The 20,960-nt window shown below is 40.7% G+C and overlaps 1 protein-coding gene across 2 annotated transcripts in view; it reads right to left on the minus strand.

The window, feature by feature from the left end:
- The window catches only part of LOC149195879 (phospholipase D gamma 1-like), a 290,017-nt gene that overhangs the window by 64,972 nt on the left and 204,085 nt on the right, over positions 1 to 20,960 (minus strand). For both annotated transcript variants that reach the window (XM_089405437.1, XM_089405438.1), the window contains one exon: positions 15,268 to 15,416. In XM_089405437.1, the coding sequence (XP_089261563.1) occupies positions 15,268 to 15,416 (149 nt within the window). The remainder of the gene's footprint in view (positions 1 to 15,267; positions 15,417 to 20,960) is intronic.

A 20,960-nucleotide genomic window follows, 5' to 3' on the forward strand; every position in this document is an offset into this window, starting at 1 on the left:
AGACATCTCAGAAGATTCTTGGCACCAATCTAGTGAGGCTCAACCAAATATGAGCTCACAATGCTAACTGCAAAACATATGTTCGGACGGAGGTTCACCAAGAACATCAACACGAATGAGTTTTTGAAACTCAGAGGCATTTCCCAAATCTGGTCCAACATCACTACCATATAACTTCTGAAAGTTAAGATCCTCGAGGTAGTCACAGGCTTGCAATCCACCATACCAAATCTTTTCAGAATCTTCACCACATATTTTCCTTGAGATAGGAAAATTTCCCTTGGCTTCTGCCACACTTCAAGTCCTTGGGTCTTCATTTCACATTCAGAAGCCAACTCGCTCTTACATTTGTGAATGAGAGGGTATGCACCTGTTAGAAAGAGGTCATCCACATACAACACCAGTGTGAGAGGCTTGTCATCTTCAACCTTAAAGTAAAGGTTAGGATCGGCTTCACTCCTAGTGAATCCCAACTTCATCAAGTAGCTATCGATCCTCTCATACCATGCTCGGGGTGCTTGCTTCAGCCCATAGAGAGACTTCTTCAACCTGCATACATGAGATTTTCAATCATAAATCTCAAATCCTTCTGGTTGCTCCACATAGACCTCTTCTTTGATCGAACTGTGCAAGAATGCAGTCTTGACATCCATCTGATGTAGGTCCCATCCTTGTGAAGCCACAAGGGCTATGATCAAGCAGATAGTCGTATATTTGGCAACAAGTGCAAATATCACATCATAGTCTATACCTTCCTTCTGGGAGAAACCACGAGCAACAAAACGAACCTTATACTATTATGTAGTTCCATCTGCTGCAGCTTTATCTTGTAAAGCCATTTTGAAGTAACAATTGTCTTGTCCTAGGGTCTGGTAACTACTTCCCAGACATCATTCTCCATAATGGTCATAGCATCCTTCCATACTTGATGCTTGACAGCATCTGAGAATGATGAAGGATCATTTTGTATGATTGTGCTCATATTGGTCAGGTATCCCTGATACTTGTTAGGTTTCTTACTTTCACGAAAGGTTCCTCGGGGTGCAGCATGTCCTTCAGTATCATCAAGTAGCCCCCTAAACCATGAAGGCCTCTTCCTAGAAGAGGAAGGCTCATGTGGAGGAGGATCAATCGGATCCATGGGTTCTTCTACATTAGGCATTGATTCATCATCCTTTCCTTTCAGTTCCCTGGTGTCAGCTTCTTGAGAGCTCCTCAAAGTCAGAAGATTGTTCACCTTGCTAAGAGCCATATCTTCGTCAAAGGTGACATCATGACTAATTATGACTTCCCTTTGACCAGCTACATAGATTCTATAGCCTTTAGTATTTTCACCATAGCCCACGAAAATTCCCTTCTTTCCAGATGCACCCAATTTATTTCTTTTCTCTTTCGGCACATGAAAATATACAAGGCTTCCAAAAAAAATGAGAAACATCAAGTTTCTTATCGGTGACATTTCTTCAGGAGTCTTGGAACCCAATGCTTGATGAGGGCATCAATTTTGTACATATACGGCGGTGTTTGTAGTTTCAGCCCATAGAAACTTCGGAAGTCTTTGAACAGCTTCCACAATCGTACGGTTCTTCCTTTCCGCCACACCATTCTGCTCAGGAGTATGTGGTGTAGTAGTCTCCCTCTGAATGCCAGCCTCAGATATGCCTGAGTGAACCAACTGTAATATATCGGAGGTCTTGCTTTGACTTGAGGGGAATGGTCCCTTTTTAGCTTTCCTTCGGCACATCCCGGACATACACCTTCTTTCTCTACTCGGAATTCGGGCATCCCTGTTACCATCTGTCTTACATCGGGTAGAGCTTTATAATGAAGGGGTGGAAACCTCCGATGCCAAAGTTCAGACTGAAGAGATGTGTCATAAAACATGACACCTAGCGGACTTCCATCAACCTGATATAATGAATCAACACGAAACCCAAGAGTAAAGGCATCTTTAACATTATTTTTCGATACACATACCTTGCCATCGCTGAAGGTTACCTTGTAGCCTTTGTCTTCCATTGCCGAGATGGACACCGGGTTATTTCGGAGGGCAGGTGCATTTAATACATCACGGAATTTCTAGCCTTCTTGAATGGTTGTCCTCTTCCTTGATTCCCAACTCTCCTCTTACGTTTGCTATTGAATTTTCCATTCCTTTGATTGCCATCAGAGGGATTTTGATCATCGTCCCAGTGTGAGTCCTTTCTATCAGGGCACTCCCTTGCATAGTGACTAGTCTATTGTAGATTTCCTTGGAGGTGTCTAGTTCAGAGATGTAGGCCACTAGGCGCTTGTCGATAGAGTCCCGAATGATCTTCTTTGCTTTAATTTCTCCGTTCTTCCATTTGTTCCAGGCAGTAGCGGATGCATTTGATGGAGGCTCAACAATATTGCCTCTTACATGGTCCAGCACTCCTTGATCCTCAAGGATTAGATCGATAGACATCTTCCATCAATGATAGTCAGCGTTCTCACGGAGCTTGTCTTCGGCAGGAAAGAGTGTTGAGGACCCCATCGTTCTTTTAGGATAGCCTTGCCAATCTTCTCTTCGGTGATTGCTCTTGCTCTTGCTCGAGCTTTGTCTTCACCTCAGCTTTGATACCATGTTAACTTATGGTATGTTCTATGCTTATAACAGTTTACTTCTTTTTCTTATTATATTCCACAAATTAGCAATCACATGTACATAAAGTAAAATGCAGATAGAATATTAAACGATCGACAGAAAACAAGCCAAGACAAGAGACACAAGATGTGGCGACTAGCCAGGGACAAACCCCACAATGTGTAGGGAAACCCTTTGATCAAATCTTCTTTTATCTTCAATAATTCAGCAGAGAGAAATAGTACAATAAATCCGATTCATATCAGCAGTAGCAAACCCTAGATCAACAGCATCAGCATTAGCGGCTTCATCATCAAACTAGGGCAAACGATATCTCACAAACCGACCGTCGGATCGGCTTGATTCCACCACCAAAAGTTGCAGCTTCCAAAGGAGGTTCAGATGAGCCTACAGTGTAGTTCAGATGAGGAGATCTTCTAGTCCACGCAGGTCAATCTTTACTTCTGCAGTTGCAGCTTCAGTTTTAGCAACTTCGGCTTCAAACTAGGGCAATGGATATCTTGCAAACCGTCCGTCGGATGGACTTAATTCCACCACCAAAAGTTGCGGCTTTCAGAGGAGGTTCAGATGAACCTACAACGCAGTTCAGATGAGGAAATATTCTAGTCCACGTAGGTAAATCTTTACTTCTGCAGTTGCAGCTTCAGTTTCAGCAGCTTCCGGCTTCACATGTGTGAGGGAGAGACCCTTTTCTGCGCAGTAGAGAGAGAGAGATGTGATGAGATGAGTGAGTCCAAATGAGGAAAAGTCCTCATGTATTTATACACAACGTTGGTGTTTGAATAGATGCAATTGTTGGGCTTCTGAGCCTACATGAGTTGTAGGTCGGCTTGATAATAATTCCATAATCAAAATAAATTCATATCTCCATGAATACTTATCGGAATCGGATGATCTTTATATCAATCCTACACCTCTCAACGAGAGGAATCTAATAAAAATATTATCAGCCATGAATAAGATGACCCACATGAAGTTTTGCCCTAGTTGCCAATTTTAACAAGACCCAACGAAACCAGCCATAGAAAAACCATTTCCAGAAAAAACAATAAAAACTGCAACAGATTTCAACTGATACTGATACTGAAAAGCAGGGAATGGATATGCATGTTGTTGAAGGACATCGTGTTGGATTTGTTCGCGGACTGACTTTTGCCATCGAAACCTAAATTGAAAGTGGATTTGTGATATTCGGTTGCTGGTGAACATTGGTCAAAATGTGCATGTTGTTGTGTATTAAAAAAAAATGAGTTGGAACACTGTGCATTGATGATTCTTGCACATGAACGGATACCATATGGCGCCAAACCCTCTGTTGATCGTTGTTCATTGAAATTGGTATGTATTTATTTTGATTGAAGTTGTGTGATGGTGTCAAATATACCTTGAAACCGTACAGAAAATGGATTAGAATTGGTTGTATATGGGTTATAATAGACATATGGTAAATCCTTTTTAAAGCCATCACTCATGTGGATTAAGTTCCCTTAAAGACGGTGGTAGTCTATTAAAGTTCGTTGAAATGTTTTGGATGGTGGTATATAATGGTTATATAATGAGATTTTTGGATGGTGGTATATAATGGTTATATAATGAGATTTTTGGATGGTGGTAAAAAAAATCCATGTTCTATCTTAATGAAAAATTATCAATTCATTTTATGGACAGAATAGCATGTGGGGTTTTCGATATTTGAACTAATTTGGAGATTGGAGACTATTGAGAGCTTCTTTGTCTTAGCATTGTATTAGAGTTTGGAGTGCGTTGAGATCTTCATTGTTTTACTATTTTTTGAGGATGGCTCCAATTGGTGCAATATTAGAGTCACTGGACAATCTAATACTCTCTACTATGGATAATACAATCAAAATCAGCAAGGATTTTCTCACCGATATTCACAGTTGTTTACAAGATGTACATGACAAGATTGAATTTTTAGAGCTTGAATCTCAGCTACAACAAGCAGAATTACAACAATGAAGTCGTCATTCTGAACCTGTTTCTGTTCAGAACATTGAAACAGACTCCCATAAAGCAGTAGTTGTACATGCAGATGCAGAAGTTCAGTTTGCACTTCCCAAGCCCATCATCAAACCTTGGGAACAGCTTGTCCACAACAAGCATAGAACTGGTCTTGGATATGACAAGGATGTGTCCTTTCATATTCCAGATTACTCAAAGCCCATTCAGTTTCAAAATGCTGGATTTCTTCAGGACGGTTCATCTTCACCTACTCCTCATAACAATTCACCTTCAGCTGTTCTAGATTCTGCCCCTCTTCCACAGCAACAGATTGTGAAATGCCAACACTGTGACCAAGTTGGCCATCTGAAAGATCATTGTTTTGATCTTCATCCATGTAAGCACTGTCATAAAACCACTCATTCTTCAAACAGATGCTTCAGAAACAAACCTCCTGCAAGAACAAAGATCCATCTTAGATGGATTGTTTCTTGGCAATGGGCATCAACAGCCAAGAAGTTATTTCAGTCATATGTTCGAACTTGTTCCAGAGTATTGAACAGTTTTGTTGTTGATTTTTCTCCATCATCTCCCTTGTATCTGACAGGGGGGGAAATGATGGTCATCTACAAGCTTCAAAGCCACATCAAGCGAGCCTGAGCCATAACCTGCCATACTAGATTCAGAGTTGTAGCCAGAGACAAAGATGCCCCTTGAGCATGCCTTTAGTTGGTAATGCCTCTTCAAAGAATTTGGGACACTTCCTCTAGCAGAAGACTTCAGCTTCTTGCCAGTTTTAGAAGAGTTCCAGAAATTGCATTAAGCATTTCAGAATTGTTGGTAATCCTTAAACCATCACAGGTTGAGACCTCCCTTTTCAGGTTGAGATTCTCCCTTTTATGCGGGGTGAGACCTCCCTTTCATGGTTGAAGGTTTCCCACTTTAAAACATCAGGAGCACTTCCTCTAGCAGAAGACTTGAGCTTCATGCCACACTTGGAAGAGTTTCGGGAACTGCACTAAGCGTTCTAGTGTTGGTGGTCATCCTTAAACCACCGCCCTTTATACCAACATTTCAAAGAGCACATTCAGCGTAGTGGGTTAGTGTGGAAGCGGAATAGGCTAAGGAAGTCCAAGAGACCTTGGGATGTGGAACCCAACGATCACACCTTGTACTATAAATGTATATGATTTGTTAATAATAAATGAACTCTCATGTTTTATCTTTCATATTATCTTGCTGCCATGTGTGTGTTTAACAGACTTAACAGTGTTTATGATTTCAGGATTGAGGGGATTGCAACATTTCCATTGGATTCTATCATGTACAAGGATATGGAACTAACATTTAATCAAGAGCACCAAGCCCTCTATGTACCTTAATGTTAGTGGCATTGATTGTTGAAATCCTCTATCATGACCCTAGTAAAAGTGTACCAGTCATTAAAACAAAATCTGGATTTGACATGTTAAGCTTTTTCTATCTTATTTTAATGCTTAGAGGGTGATATTGATGATGAGGATCCCAATATAGGCAATGATTTCAATGATATGTAGGTATTTGTTGTAGCATGATTTTCTTGGGCCTTGGCACTTGCTCATTTATTCATGAATTTGTATTTGTACTCTAAATTATAATGTTAAAACTTATAACTTAAATTCTCTCTCTCTCTCTCTCTCTCTCTCTCTCTCTCTCTCTATAGATATATATATATATATATGTCATGAAGTGAGCTGATTTCAAGGTCATTTATCAGCGTTTACACCGACTGTCAATGCACTACATCTAGCAGATTCTATGCAGACCTATGGCAGGAGCAAGGGTGCCCCCACTAGCAGAGTTATAAGGCTATTTTTAGCAATGTTGCACAACTCGTACTCGTATAAGACTCGTCAAAATACAAAAAAACTTGAAATATGGTAACTTTTAAGCACAAAAAGGAAACTAATGACAATTCCAATCCTTATAAGTTATAAAAACCACAATGTATGCAATAATTCATAACATCATCTCATATCTATAAAAGTACAACATAACATATTCAATTTTTGTAAGTAAAACATTTAGATACTGAATAACAAAAGGACTCATGATTCCATAATTAAAATAAAAAATGTCAGCAAGTTCAAAATTCAAGTACATATGTCATAAATGATAAATGCTTGAACCATAACAATCTTGAGTCTCATCACTCATGGACGACCACGCCTACAATAAGCCCTCGTCTAGCTAGTGGTAACATCGAAAGGCTGAAGTAACTGTGAAGCAGGTGTATTTGGCGTCTCCATTTGAGATGGCAAAGTAGAGAGATCCTCAGTCTCTTCATCAAGCCAACTCAAATCAGGGGCCTCCTCCTTCACAACCCAATCACACTCTAAATCAATAGTACAATAAAATTGGATCTGTATCCTTTGGTTGCACTTGTTTTGTGAGCATTCGAAGGTTGTAGTAGATGAAAAGCAACTTCTCCAACCTCTCATACTCCAACTTGTTTATCTTTTTGCTGTGGATGTGCTCAAACACTAACCCATTGCACTCACAAGAAGAAGCACTACAAGGTTGACTCAGAACTCTGATGGTGAATTCTTGTAATTGTGGTGCCTCAGCGCCACAATCTATCCACCAATGAGCTAAAAAAAAATAACAACAAAGATTATCAGTTTGCAATGCCAAGCATATAAAAGAGAACTAGCAAAATTACAAGTTAAGTTTTAACAATTTGCACTTACAAGGCATTTTCTTGTCCTTGAGACATTGGCTAATCTATCCACCAATGAGATATAAACAAACAACAATAAAGATTATCAGTTTGCAATGCCAAACATATAAAAGAGAACTAGCAAAATTACAAGTTAAGTTCTAACAATTTGCACTTACACGGCATTTTCTTGTCCTTAAGACATTGGCTTGAGCTGAATCCAAACATGTTAGATGCTTCCTTGTACATATCTCGTTGTATGTTGATTTTGTCCTGAATATCTTGATCCAGGAACATCTTCTCAATGCATATCATGACACCTCTCATCACCTCGGGATCTCTTTGAATGCTACACCCCTCATTATAGAATAAGCTCAGATTGAGATATGCTCCTGCTGCATGCAATGGTGAATGTAGTTGCTTGTCCCACCTGGAATCAATAATTTGCCATATAGGGAGATATTTAGATTCATTTACCTTATAGAAAGTCTTGATGGCCTCTTTGGCCCTGTCCATGCCCTCATACATATATCCCATTCCAGGGTTCTCTCCATCCATCAATCTCAAGACTTTCACAAGGGGCTTAGTGACGCTGATAATCTTAGTGACTTTGACCCACAAACTATCACCAAAGACAGATGCTTTCACAGACAATACTTCTGGTTTTGTGTTATCTTTCCAAAATACCCATTGTTGGCTACAAAACATTCTTCTCAAAGATTGGTACTCATACAAAAGGCTTCGGAGGGAAAGAAAGTTTGTAGCAAACCCTGTGACAGTTGGGCCACTAAGCCCACCTTGTGTGAATTCCCTCATAAGGTTCAACACCCAAACATGATTATAAATATACTTGTAATTTGCTTGCATTCTTGCACAACATCTGGCACCCACTCTAACTTCCCAATGTTCTCTAGAATCAAGTCTATGCAATGGGCAACGCATGGAGTCCAAAAAATGATGGGATATTTGGCACAAAGCAACCTTCTAGTTGGCACATAGTTTGTTGTATTGTCCGTGATTACTTGGACAGCATTTGCAACCCCAACTTCCTCCACCACATCAGCCAACAATGAAAAAATCAAATGTGCATCTTTTACATTTGCAGATGCATCAATGGATTTTAAGAACATGATTCCTTTAGGGCAAGCTACAACAAAATTTATTATTGTTCTACCCCTCTGATCTGTCCACCCATCAGACATAATTGTGCAACTTGTAAATTTCCATGAGCCTTTAATGCTTTCCCATTTTTCCTTGACACACTCAAGCTCCTCATCTAGCTCTTTCCCCCCAAGTGCATTATAAGATGGGGCTTTGTATCCAGGGCCAACACTTGCAATGGCATCCACCATGGGATGATAAAAATAAGACTTTGCATAGTTGAATGAAACACTATTATGGTACCAAAACCTCCTCACTGCCATATCTGCCTTCTTCCTCTTCTTTTCATTAAAACTCTCCAAGGTTGGTTGAGATCTTGGAGTTGTATGAGGACTGAAGAAAGAAGAGGTTATACTCCTATTTGCCAAAACACTTGAAGAGGAGTTACCAATACCTGGACTTTGAAACTGTGTTTCACTCTGAGATGAAGATCTACCTATCACAACAATCTCATCCTTCCTTCTTGCCCTCTTAGAACTTTCTTCTTTAATGGATTCCAGAGCAGCTACCATTTCAGTAGTGACTTCATCAAGGCAACTTTGACAACATGCCACACCATTCCCAGGAACTCTGGCTAGGTGGTTTTTCAGCATGTTTATGCCTGCATGCATTGTGGCATTGCAATAATTGCACTTGATATGTTGGTCACTACCGGAAATGATTCATTGACCATGTGCCCATGCCGGATCACGAGACTGTCTGGAATGCTTTGGTGGCATGGTGACAAAAACTGGAAAGATTTTTATTTCTGTTTTTTGGTTTTTAAATATTTTTTTGTTTTGAATTTTTTTTTTTTAATTTGCACTTTTTTTTGGCCCTGTGGTTGAGAGTGGCTGAGTTTCTCAACCACACAGCTGCCTCCTCAATCCGCAGGCCCTATGGCTGAGTTTCTCAGCCACATAGGGCTGTTGTGTTGCTGAGAAACTCAGCCACAGGCAACCCCAAACATTTTTTTTTTTTTTTAATTTGCAAACATAAAAAAAAAAAAAAAAAAAAAAAATTGATTACATGGAAAACATTCAAACAAGGTTCATGAATCCTACCTAAAGCTAAGCCTGATCCGATGAAGCCTCCTTTAGCCTCCTCCAAGAGCTCCTTCAGCCTCCTTTAACTTCACTGCTCAACACTCATAAAATTAGCCAAACACTCAAATGACAAGTGAATGAGAAATGGAAGGGAGAAAGGTGCTTATAAAGCATTTTTTCCCCTCCAATTTCCCTTTCCCTCCACCTCATTTCCAAAAAAGTAAAAAAAAAAGAGGTCGAAATTCCAAAGTAGTTGTGCCTTTTGAGGCTCGATGGGTCCTATACGGGTCTGATGAGGGTCTAATAGGCTACCGATGGGTTGTATATGGGTATCCGGGTTTCATGCTCAACGCGCCCGGTCCGGGTCTTATTCGCAGGTTCTATGTGGGTGACCCGACCCAGCATAAGACCCTGTTGATTTGGGGTAGCATCAAATGTGCTCTAGCCATGAAAATTGGTGGAGAGGCTAAAGAACATCAGATCTTCAAGACCCAGAAATGGTTTGGACAGATTGTACCCGACTTGGGAGATATTAAAATAATTAATATTTTTAATGGAGTTCCTAATTCTAAACTTAGGAAAAATAAAATATTAATGGGTATTAATATAAAACTGGGTTAGAAGGTTCCAAAAGTCATGGATCAAGCCAAATATAATCTTAGCCATTGATTAGAGATTTAATCTCGGCCATTGAAGGACCAACAGGAAAAGTATAAGAGGAGGCTTGAGGGTTAGTTGGAAGATACACCAAAGTGATCAGTCATTCGATTCGCTAGAGCGGGGTTGCTAAGAAAAGTCGAATCAATGATCAATAGCGAAGGGCAGTGAGTACAGGACAGAGAGGTAGAGATAGTGCCGAGAAACCAACGTATAGGGAAAGAGCGAGAAGCAATAGCGAGAGCAGGCCACACAGAGCCCAATAGAGACAGAGCAGAGGCCAGAGGGCCTGCGTCATCCACGCAGAGGGCAGCAAGAGTGACGCAGAGGGTCCCAGAGGCTGCGCAGTACCTCAGAGGGCTAACGCAGAGTAGCAGGAGGCTGACGTAGTGCTTCAGAGTTGCTGGAGAGGGTTTCGTGGGACAGGTTTTCTGAATACTTGTTTCCGAATAGAAAGGTATTACTGCCGGTTGTTTTTCTCTGACAGGTGAGCCAGTTTGGCACCCAGTTGTACTCAAGGAAATATTGCATAATAATAAACCCTCAGAATAGCTGCACCGATTTTCCCGCATTGGATTTTTCCGGGGCTATTTGTCCAAAAATAACGGTGTCACTTGTGTGTTTGTTTTCTTTCAGCTAATGATCTGTAGATGTTGAGACTATATTGTGTTTATTTCGTTATTTATATGTTTTAAATAACTTGTTCGAATTTAACAAGTAGAAGAAATAAACCAGAAGAATACAGATTAAATTTCTAACAGATAGACTTAGAAATTTCAACATGGTATCAAAGCATGGTTGCAGATCACAGAAAAGTTGAAGGCATCAACTAAGAAGAGCATTTGCAGCAGAATTAGCTGTCCCGAGTGACAGAAGCTAATCCTTGCAGAAGCGATAGAAGAAGGGTTGACGCAGAGGGACTACCTCTTCAATCTAGGCCACAGAGAGGCCAGCGCAAAGGCTGAGGAGAGCAGAAAGAGGCTCACACAGAGACCAGGAGGGTTGACGCAGTTGGATGAGGGAGTTGTTTTGCTAGTGTCGGGATTGCGCAGAGCCTAGAGGCTCAGTCCTTCAGTTGCTGGGGCATAGGAAGCTGTGGGCAGTTTGCGGGAGCGAAGTTGGTGGGGTACTGTGGGCAGAACAGTACCTAACAAGGCAAAACCAAGGTAGAGGGAGTTGCTACCGAGGTGGATTTCTAGCCAAAGAATCTGGATCAGTGTTGCAGGTGCACAAAAGATCGGAGAGGTGCAACTTGATGATTGGCAGGAGGATTTCCAGAAGGGAAATCAGGACTCAGAGGGAGTCTAACAAAGAACTTCCAGGCGGGAAGTAGAGAGACTCAGCAAGAGTCGAAAGGAAAACTTTCATAGGGAAGTAGAGAGACTCGGAGGAGTCGACAAAAGAGCAAGAGATGGCCATGAATGGGCTGAGGGATCAGGACAAACTGGACGGGGCGTCCAACTTTGTGGTCTAGAGGGCCAGGATCCTGTCCATCTTAGATAGACATTGCATCACGGCCTCGCCTTAAGAACAATGGCGATCCCAGTTGACCCGACTGAAAACGAAAAATTCGAGTAGGCAATGGCCAGGGCGAGGTGCATCATCCTTGATGGGGTCAAGGATCATGTGGTCCAACATATTGCCGAGAAGGAGACGGCAAAGGAAATGTGGGATGCCCTGAAGAAATTGTACTAGCATACTTCTGTGCAGAGGAAGATGTTACTTGAGAATCAGCTGCGTCATACCAGATGCAGAAGAGGGAGCAGATAGATCACTTTTTCAGTCGATTGAAGGAGATCCAAGACCAACTGACTTCCATAGGGGCCACGCCGGATGAAGAGATGTTGGTGAGGACCGCACTTAATGCAGTCTCTGAGGAGTGGGAGACATTTGTCCAGAGCATACTGGGCAGGGCAGATCTTCCAAATTGGGAAGAATTGTGGGCGGCTCTTCGCCAAGAGGATATCAGAAGGCTGAGCAAGACGGGAAGTAGCAGCAAAGGAGTTCAGATCAAAAAGGAAGAGGAAGAGGATGCAACTCTTGCATCTACGGGAAAGCAGGAGAAGAGGAAGAAGAAGGACCTCTCCAAGGTCAAGTGCTTCCACTATGGGGAACTGGGTCATTATGCGAACCAGTGTCTGAGGAAGAAGAGTAAGGGAGAGGCATCTGACTCTAAGGCAGCGCCAACAAAGGCGGAGAAGGAGGTCGAGGAGGATGACGATTGTGCCATGAGTGCTCATGTACCTCTAGAAAGGAGGTGGGGAGACATCGAGCTGTAGTCAGGAAGACTAAAGGCGATGAAGGGCAAGATTCTTGAGGTACCCAACCTCTTGGATTATACCTTGCTATGGGAGCCCCGAAGAGAGAGTAGCAAGACTGGCAGATGTCGGTAGAGACGGATGTAGATGAAGCGGTAAAGAGTGCTACAGTGCAGGAGTCCCCGGGCAGCACAAGGCTAGCAGGCTGCAACAGTGCGAGAGGCACGAGAGTGTTGCACCTGTGCAGGATGGCACAAAGAGGTGTGCAACAACGCGAGATGCAGGGAGTTGTTGCAGCAGCGCAAAGCTCAGTGGATGGAGCACTTATTAGTGGCAGAGGGAGCTTCAGCATCAGAAGTGTTTCTAGCCTGACAGGGATGTCAGAAGTTGGGTGGATCAATTAATTACTTCTCAGTAATTGAGTTGCAGTGCAGTAGCATGATGCAGCATGATAGAGGGGATTGCAGTGTTGGGAGGATGGACCAACAGTAGCATGGATGCAGAGGGAGTTGTTGTACGATGCAACAGTGGCAGTGGCAGAGCCATGGGCAGCAGTACAGGTTGCAGCAGTGCAGAGGATGTTGGGCGGGGAGGCCTAGCATCAGCACAGGTACCGGTGCCAGATAATCAAAGTAATACTCAGTAAGGAGTATTACTAGAGCTCAATCCTCGCTACGAGGGAGTGTTGATTTGGGGTAGCATCAGATGTGCTCTAGCCATGAAAATTGGTGGAGAGGCTAAAGCACATGATATCTCCAAGACCTAGAAATGGTTTGGACAGATTGTACCCGATTTGGGAGATATTAAAATAATTAATATTTTTAATGGAGTGCCTAAGTCTAAACTTAGGAAAAATAAAATATTAATGGGTATTAATATAAAATTGGGTTAGAAGGTTCCAAACGTCATGGATCAAGCCAAATCTAATATTACCCGTTGATTAGAGATTTAATCTCGGCCGTTGAAGGACCAACGAAAAAAGTATAAGAAGAGGCTTGAGGGTCAATTAGAGAACACACCGAAGTGATCAGTCATTCGATTTGCTAGAGCGGGGTTGCTAAGCAAAGTCGAATCAGTGATCAGCAACGAGGGGCAGTGAGTACTAAACAGAGAGGCAAAGATAGTGCTGAGAGACCAGCACAAAGGCAAAGAGTGAGAAGTAGCAGCCAGAGCAGGTCACGCAAAGCCAAGCAGAGACAGTGCAGAGGCCAAAGGACCTGCGTCATCCACGCAGAGGGAAGCAGGATTGACGCAGAGGGTCCTAGAGGCTGCGTAGTGCCTCAGAGGGCCCTGGGGCTGACACAGAGGAGCAGGAGGCTGACATAGAGTAGCAGGAGGCTGACACAATGCTTTAGAGTTGCTGGAGAGGGTTTCGTGGGACAGGTTTCTGAATACCTATTTCCGACTAGAGAGGTATTATTGTCGGTTGTTTATCTCTGTCGGGTGAGCCAGTTTGGCACCCAGTTGTACTCAAGGAAATACTACATAATAATAAACCCTCAAAATGCTGCACCGGTTTTCCCGCATTGGGGTTTTCTGGGGACATTTGTCCAAAAATAACGGTGTCACTTGTGTGTTTGTTTTATTTCAACTGATGATCTGTAGATGTTGACAACTTGACACTATATTGTGTTTATTTCGTTATTTATATGTTTTAAATAACGTGTTCGAATTTAACAAGTAGAAGAAATAAACCAGAAGAATACAAATTAAATTTCTAATAGATAGACTTAGAAATTTCAACAGACCCGTGCAGACCCATGGGTCTTATGCGAGTCGTGCTTCACTGATTTTTAGGCCTGTGTAAAAATGTATCGGGTCAATAAATACGGTGCAACATATCAAAGTTCTGCCAGCAATCAGGGTGCAGATTTCAATGGATAATGATAGTAATTTGACAGTTGATTTCCAGGAGGTTTGACAACCGACTTGACAGACATTTAACAGCTGATTTCAAGGATTTCTGACAGAATTTTGGCAGCTGGTAGGATGCACCATAATTACTATTTTCTATTGCAATTCTCCCTCACTCATTCCATAAGAGCATGAGAGGTGAGTGGAAATTTTTGTTATCAGTTCATCAGCCTACTTTCCTTTTCCATTCTATCTCTTTTCTTGTCACTTTTGAAGTATTGCAGCAGCATATGAGGTTATTCCAGCATGCTTGAAGGAACTTGTCAACTCATCAGTCGCACTGTTAAGGTTGGTAATACTATCTCTTTTTTACTGTTGGAGTTATTCTTTTATGTGGAATATTCAATCAACCACATGACACTCTCGCTTGTTAAAGTTTCAATGTGACACTGTCTTTATCTGTGGGATGGGATTAACCTATCTGTCTTGCAAATTTTATCTTCTTTTTCTGATTCTATTCACCCAACAGAGATAGGCACTGGTCACTTTTATTTGAAGTTAAATCTTTAGTTCCTTAGAGATACCCCCCTGGAGCTAGCAAGAACTAGGTTAAAGAGAAAGAAGCTTAGCCGTGCTGACAAAGGGTTAGATTTCTGCTTATCCCATCAGAATTTTCCTCTCTGATCTTATGAGAGGTCACAAGTTTGATTTCAAGAGCTAACAGTTCCTCCATGGGTCATACCTTTGAAACAAAAGGTGTCTAAGGGAATAAGAAACCAAGACTTTCTTTAGCTCTAAACTAACAAAAAAGCAGAGAAACAAATGGCAGAGAAAAATAAAGAAACTGTTATGTTTGATTTATAAGATCAACCTCTTAACAAAACATTCCAGCATTAATAAATTTATTATTGCAACCCATCAATACCCAACTATATATCATACATCTCAACTTCTAAGATTTTTCTTGGATGACTTGGCACAAAGTTATGACATCAGAGTTAATTAAGTTAGCTTCCTTAAAATTACCTGCCAGTAAAGAATCCGCTGCATCGGAATACTTGTTGGAACCCCTTCTGGATACATTGGGATCAAAACATAGACTGCAAATCTCTCATGTGCTTTGATCTTTTTCGCTATCTTGAGAGCAAGTTCCATGGGAATCATATTGTTGGCACCTTGTATACAGAATATAATTTCTCAGTTCTAAACTTTAGGTGACCAAGGAAGATAGCATAAGATATAAAAGAATACATTCCGGCAAGATTAAAATTTCAATAATTGAGCATTAATTGGCATAAATACTATAATGTGCATTGAAAGCTTTTAGACAAGAACAAAGAAAGAAGTGTTCAAATTCAGAAATCCATCCTTGAACACCATAACTCGTGAGAACTTGTAATCTGTTTAGTTTTATATCATATGACTGTTCCAGATTTTTACTCTTCATCCAAGTTACCAACATTTGGATGGATATGCAAGATTTTTGAAAAGCCAAGTTACGGATATGGAAGATACTTATTATAATTTGTAATATATATATATATATATATATCAGTAAATTAAATTTCAACTACTAGATTTTATGAATATATAAAAAAAAATTAGTTGTTAATTATACCTTAATATATAAGCTATAAATTATAATATAAACTCAATGGCCGAGCTCAAGTGGTCAACTGATTTGAGCTTCATCCAAGAGATCTCGGGGCTGCCTTTGGGTTGGCTGCCTTTATTTCATGCCTCAACTCAATGTCATGCTAAACTTGAGCTTCTCACCATTAATATAATACTCTATTCTCAAAAATTTCGAACCCAAGGATTAGCTCAACTGATTGCCAGCAATGTTCTCGGGCATTTGGCTAATTTGATGCCACCATATGTCTGATTTGAATCTCCCTAGGTAAAATATGTGGAAGCATCCCTCGCATTTACGACAATATTAATAAAAAAAGATATAAAATGTAATATAAATAATTCTTATATAAGTATCTAAGATGTAGAAAGATAGATAGATGTGTTGAAAAGGGTTGTTATTGATGTCAAAGGCTATTCGAGCATGCCCCATTTGGATACCTTATCTTTGAAGGCATTTTTACTCCAATTTCCTAGCTCAAGTGGGAGCATAGGATATATGGTTGGAAAGCTTATTCCGAGACCTTTCCAATGATATATGGCATGCCTTCTAAGTCCTCACAGTTGAGGATAAATAATTTTTTGAATATCAATTATACATTTTGCTAGTCAGCGCAACCAGTGGACAAGTTGGCCCTGTTGATGTTTTTGCAGCATCAAGCAGACGTTCTCCCACTGGTTCATGTTGATTTGACTAGTGGGGGAATGATACATTTACCCATTGCGCCATCCTGATTTGGCTAGGGGTAAATGGCCCAAGGGCAGGCATCTCCCATGGGGCCATGTTGATTTGGATAGGGGTGAATGGCCGACGATGCTCACATTGTGCTTTGTGATGGAGTGATGTACTTTTTATAGAGCACATTTGCATTGTTTATTAATTGGGATTTTTACCCAACAGTGAGGTAAACAATTCTATTCTCATGTTGGGTTGTGATGTAGGCTCCAATAGTGAAGGGGTTTCTTGTGATGAGAAACCACCTTGATGGGTCTCCACTCAACATTAGAGCTCTCTATAAGTAGACAACATGTTAGAGGAAAATTATTATAATAGAAGGCTTGTTGATTCTTTTCTAGTGGAGGAGAAATTCGTCCAAGGAGAAATCTGTGGTTGGAGATCATCTTTGTCATTTCTCTCTTGTTCTAACCGAACGTGTGAAAGCAAACCAAGTTTGACCAGCCTTGGACAGTCGCACGAGTGGAGGATTGACTGAGTTTGACTAAGGGTTGACTGAGTTATTTGACCAAACTTTGTCTGAGTTGTTTGACTACACGTATGAGTTGACCGCAGGCCACACGTGCAGATTTAACCATAAGACTATTGACCGCAAAACATAGGTTTGACCATAGTGCCAAGAGTTTATTGTAGAACCGAATTTGATCACAGGGCAATTTGACCGGGCCGAGTTGACCAACATTCCCTGGTATTTTTACTTTGATATTTGGGAAAGGTTTCTAGACAAAATTGTGGTTTGTAAACCTTGTTGAAAAGTTAATTTCTCCCAATGTGGAAAATGTCGAAATTGGAAATGAATCAACAAGGGTCCGAAAATTGGAAAAGTCGTAAAAGTTAGGAGAAAATTGAAAAAATCAACTAAAACTTGGCAAAATTAAAAAGTACACATTTTTTTTTTTTACTTTTTTAGCATCTGAAGTATCCACATTATCAGATAAATGCATTGCCATATAAATATGAAAAGAGAGTTAATATATAAGCTGTGTAGGAACTTAAGAAGTCTAGTGCTACATCACATATCAATAGTGAATCAAGTCCTAAATTTTGAGCCTTGGCTCAGTCTCAAGAGTCAAAATATCAACAAAAACTATAATAAATGTATATCATCATCATGAGTCATCTACATGTCATAAGCTAATCAATCACTGAGTTCCTCTGCCCCTTTTACGGGACTAGGAAATGGATTTTCCTCTAGAGGAAGAAGGCCCTGCCCCTAGGGCTAGAAATGGACTCTACTATCCTCTAAAAGCAAAAATAGGAGGTCGCCTCTATCCTCTGTTGTTGCCCATGCATAATGGTGTCACCTCCTCCTGCTCCTACTCTACCTCTTGTTCTTGCTCGTCCTCTTCCTCCTCATCATCTACCTCTCTCTCCCCTGCACCAACTACCTCCTCCAATGCCTCTGGATCCACCTCTAACCAATCAGGGATTGAGTCCATGATAGGCCTCTCAATCTCATCCCTCCATGCAACAATGGTGTCAATATGGTCCAATGAGATGGCTTCTACGACAGGGGTTTTCTGAAGTTGCCTTACCCATAATCAGAGATTGAAGTAGATGTAGACCATGTCATTGAGGCACTGGAACTCCAACTTCTATTAGGTCACAGATTGTCAATTAGTGTTTATAAAATTTAAACATTAAAACTAATAAATTATAATTTATAATGAATTCAAAAATTCAATTCAAAATTTGTTAACCTGTTGTGCTTTTTGGTGTGTTTTTTGTCAAATACACATTAGAACACTCGCTTTCGGAGGAACCACATGTTTGGCTTGTTGATTATTCAAGTGCAATAGATCAATGTTGCACGAAGCGGGGACGTTTTTTGGAAGCGGGGACGCGGAAGCATCATTTTCCAAAAATCTAGGAAGCGAAGCATCCGCGGAAGCGTCTGCTATATATATATATATATATTTGCATTTATACTCAAAACAAACATCCCAAATACCAAATTAATTGTAGAAGACATGAAAACATGCATATTTTTGCATAAATCAAGATAGATATGGCATCCATGATTCCATTGTAGTTACTAGTATGTACAACAACCATCTATATTCTAGCTATTACAAACATACATCAAATTTTTAAGCATATTATAAAACATAAAACATTTAAGCATATTATAAAACATAAAACATAGAGCATATTATGATTTATCTAGCAAGTGAGCAACTGTCAACATTTGTCATGTCCAAAATTCAAATAATAATGTTTACAAAATATGTCACTTGGTCACCGCCAAGACAAAAAAGGTTCAAAATTCAAATTCACAAGCCTACAAGTCTAATGAGTAATCTATGACAAAAGTAGTAGATTGTGAATATATCTACTAATCTCTCCTCCTTCCACCACGAAGAGAACGTGGCGGCGGGCCTCCACGTGGTGGCAATGAAGAAGATGGTGCCTATGGAAGTTGTGGCAGTGGCACTGAAACTGATGAAGAAGAACCCCCTGTTGTTGGTGTTGAACCATGGAACCTAGGAACCAAGGGACCATATGGGGGTGGGGGTGACATATCAACACGATCATCATCATCCTAGAATCGCTCAAAAAATTCATGCAAAAAAAAACACTAGTTAACAAAAAAATTAAAAACATGAATTAGAGAAATGCTTTATAAGGAAAAATTGGAAAATTCATACCACAATGGACATACCTGGATAAGAGCATCCTCTAATTGCTCTAATCGCAACACTCCATCCTCCAAATTGGGCTCCTCTGGATTCTTGTCCCAAATCAACAGGTCTTTATTAAACTTTGCATCTTCACAGTAATGGGACAACAATCGCAAGTTGTAATGAACATAAACCAAGCTCTCTGCCCAGTCTAAACTCAACCTATTCCTTTTAACACTGTGGATGAAAGAATAAGAGCTCCAACACCTCTCTGCAGAAGAAGTGTTTACCACCTGTGATAGCACCCGCAATGCCAAAGTTTGTAGAAGTGGAGTACCCCCTCCATGCATGTTCCACCACTCAAGAGAAGAAAAAGTCTCTCGATCTTTAATTGCATGCATGCTCCCAAATGGACCAGTGTTAAGCGTATAGTTGCTCACCTGTCTCCATACCAATGCAGCCTCCTCCTCATCAGGGATTAATTTACACAATGCAGCCATATATTTTCTGTGAACCTCTTTATCTTGGTGTGGTTTTCTCCTGCTTCCCCCTCCAGGTGCTGGTGTTGAAAGCCATGATGGATGATAGTATTTAGGTGTCAAAACATATGCTAATGCATGCAATGGAACATTTAGCATTTCCCATCGGTTTTCCACCTCTGCACGAATATAATTGTACAAGGTGGTATCTCTAGGCTCAACAATGTCTTTAATCTGCCCCAACATGCTATCCATTTGCTCATACACCTCCCCAATTACTGGTCAATCTGAATCTGCAAACTTGATCATGTAATAAATTGGTTTGGTGAATTGCAAAACATATTTAACCTGTGCCCAAAAGTAACTGTCAAGAACAGTGTCCTTGACTGCATTAGCACCATCTATGTCAGTGTTAATTTCATCCCATGATTCAGCACACACCAGATTAGTTAAAGCTTGTCTCACCTTCACTAGCCGCCTAAAGGTGAGGTAATAACTAGCAAATCTTGTCTTTGCAAGTTTAAGCAACTGCAACTTGGAGTAAGTGCCATAGAAGTAGTTTACCCTTGTATGCCCTGTGATGAATTTAATGAGTTGCTTCCCTCTCCTGTAAAGCTCAGTGATCCACCCACATTCTTTTTGCTTCACACTATCATGCATCAAAAGGTTCAATGTGTGAACTAGGCACCCAGACCAAAAGATGTGTGGATAAGTATGGTCAATAATTTTTCCTGCTGCCTTACAATTTGCTGCATTATCTGTGATCACTTGAACCACATTATTCAGACCAACATCTTTGATTGATTTCAATAGGAGATCTGCAATGTTTTGTGCAGATGCACTGATGGAGGAGGAGTCATGACATGTAATAAATACTGCACCGCTAGAAGAAACACCAAGAACATTTATCAAATGTTGGTTTCTAATATTTGTCCACCCATCTGATACAATGGATACCCCAAAATCTACCCACTCATTTGTAAAACGTGTCAAAGCTCTTTGAACCTTAGCTTTTTCTCTTTCTAATAACACTGTTCTAGCTTTCTCATAGTTGGGGGCCTTCTATCCTTTTCGGGCTTCATTGATGGCCTTTACCATTTCATGCCAATAGGGAGAGCGAAGTACATTGAATGGTACACCACAAGCACAAAGAAAACGGACTATCTTTCCATCCACATCATCCCTCCCAGCAACATTAAGGAAATCCCCTATTGTTCTTCTACCTCCAGAGCTTGCAGAAGTACCATGAGG

Source organism: Pinus tabuliformis, chromosome 2_2 (genome assembly GCF_031772625.1).
Source record: "Pinus tabuliformis cultivar Carrire ecotype Pingquan chromosome 2_2, CPIR1, whole genome shotgun sequence".
NCBI lineage: Eukaryota > Viridiplantae > Streptophyta > Pinopsida > Pinales > Pinaceae > Pinus > Pinus tabuliformis.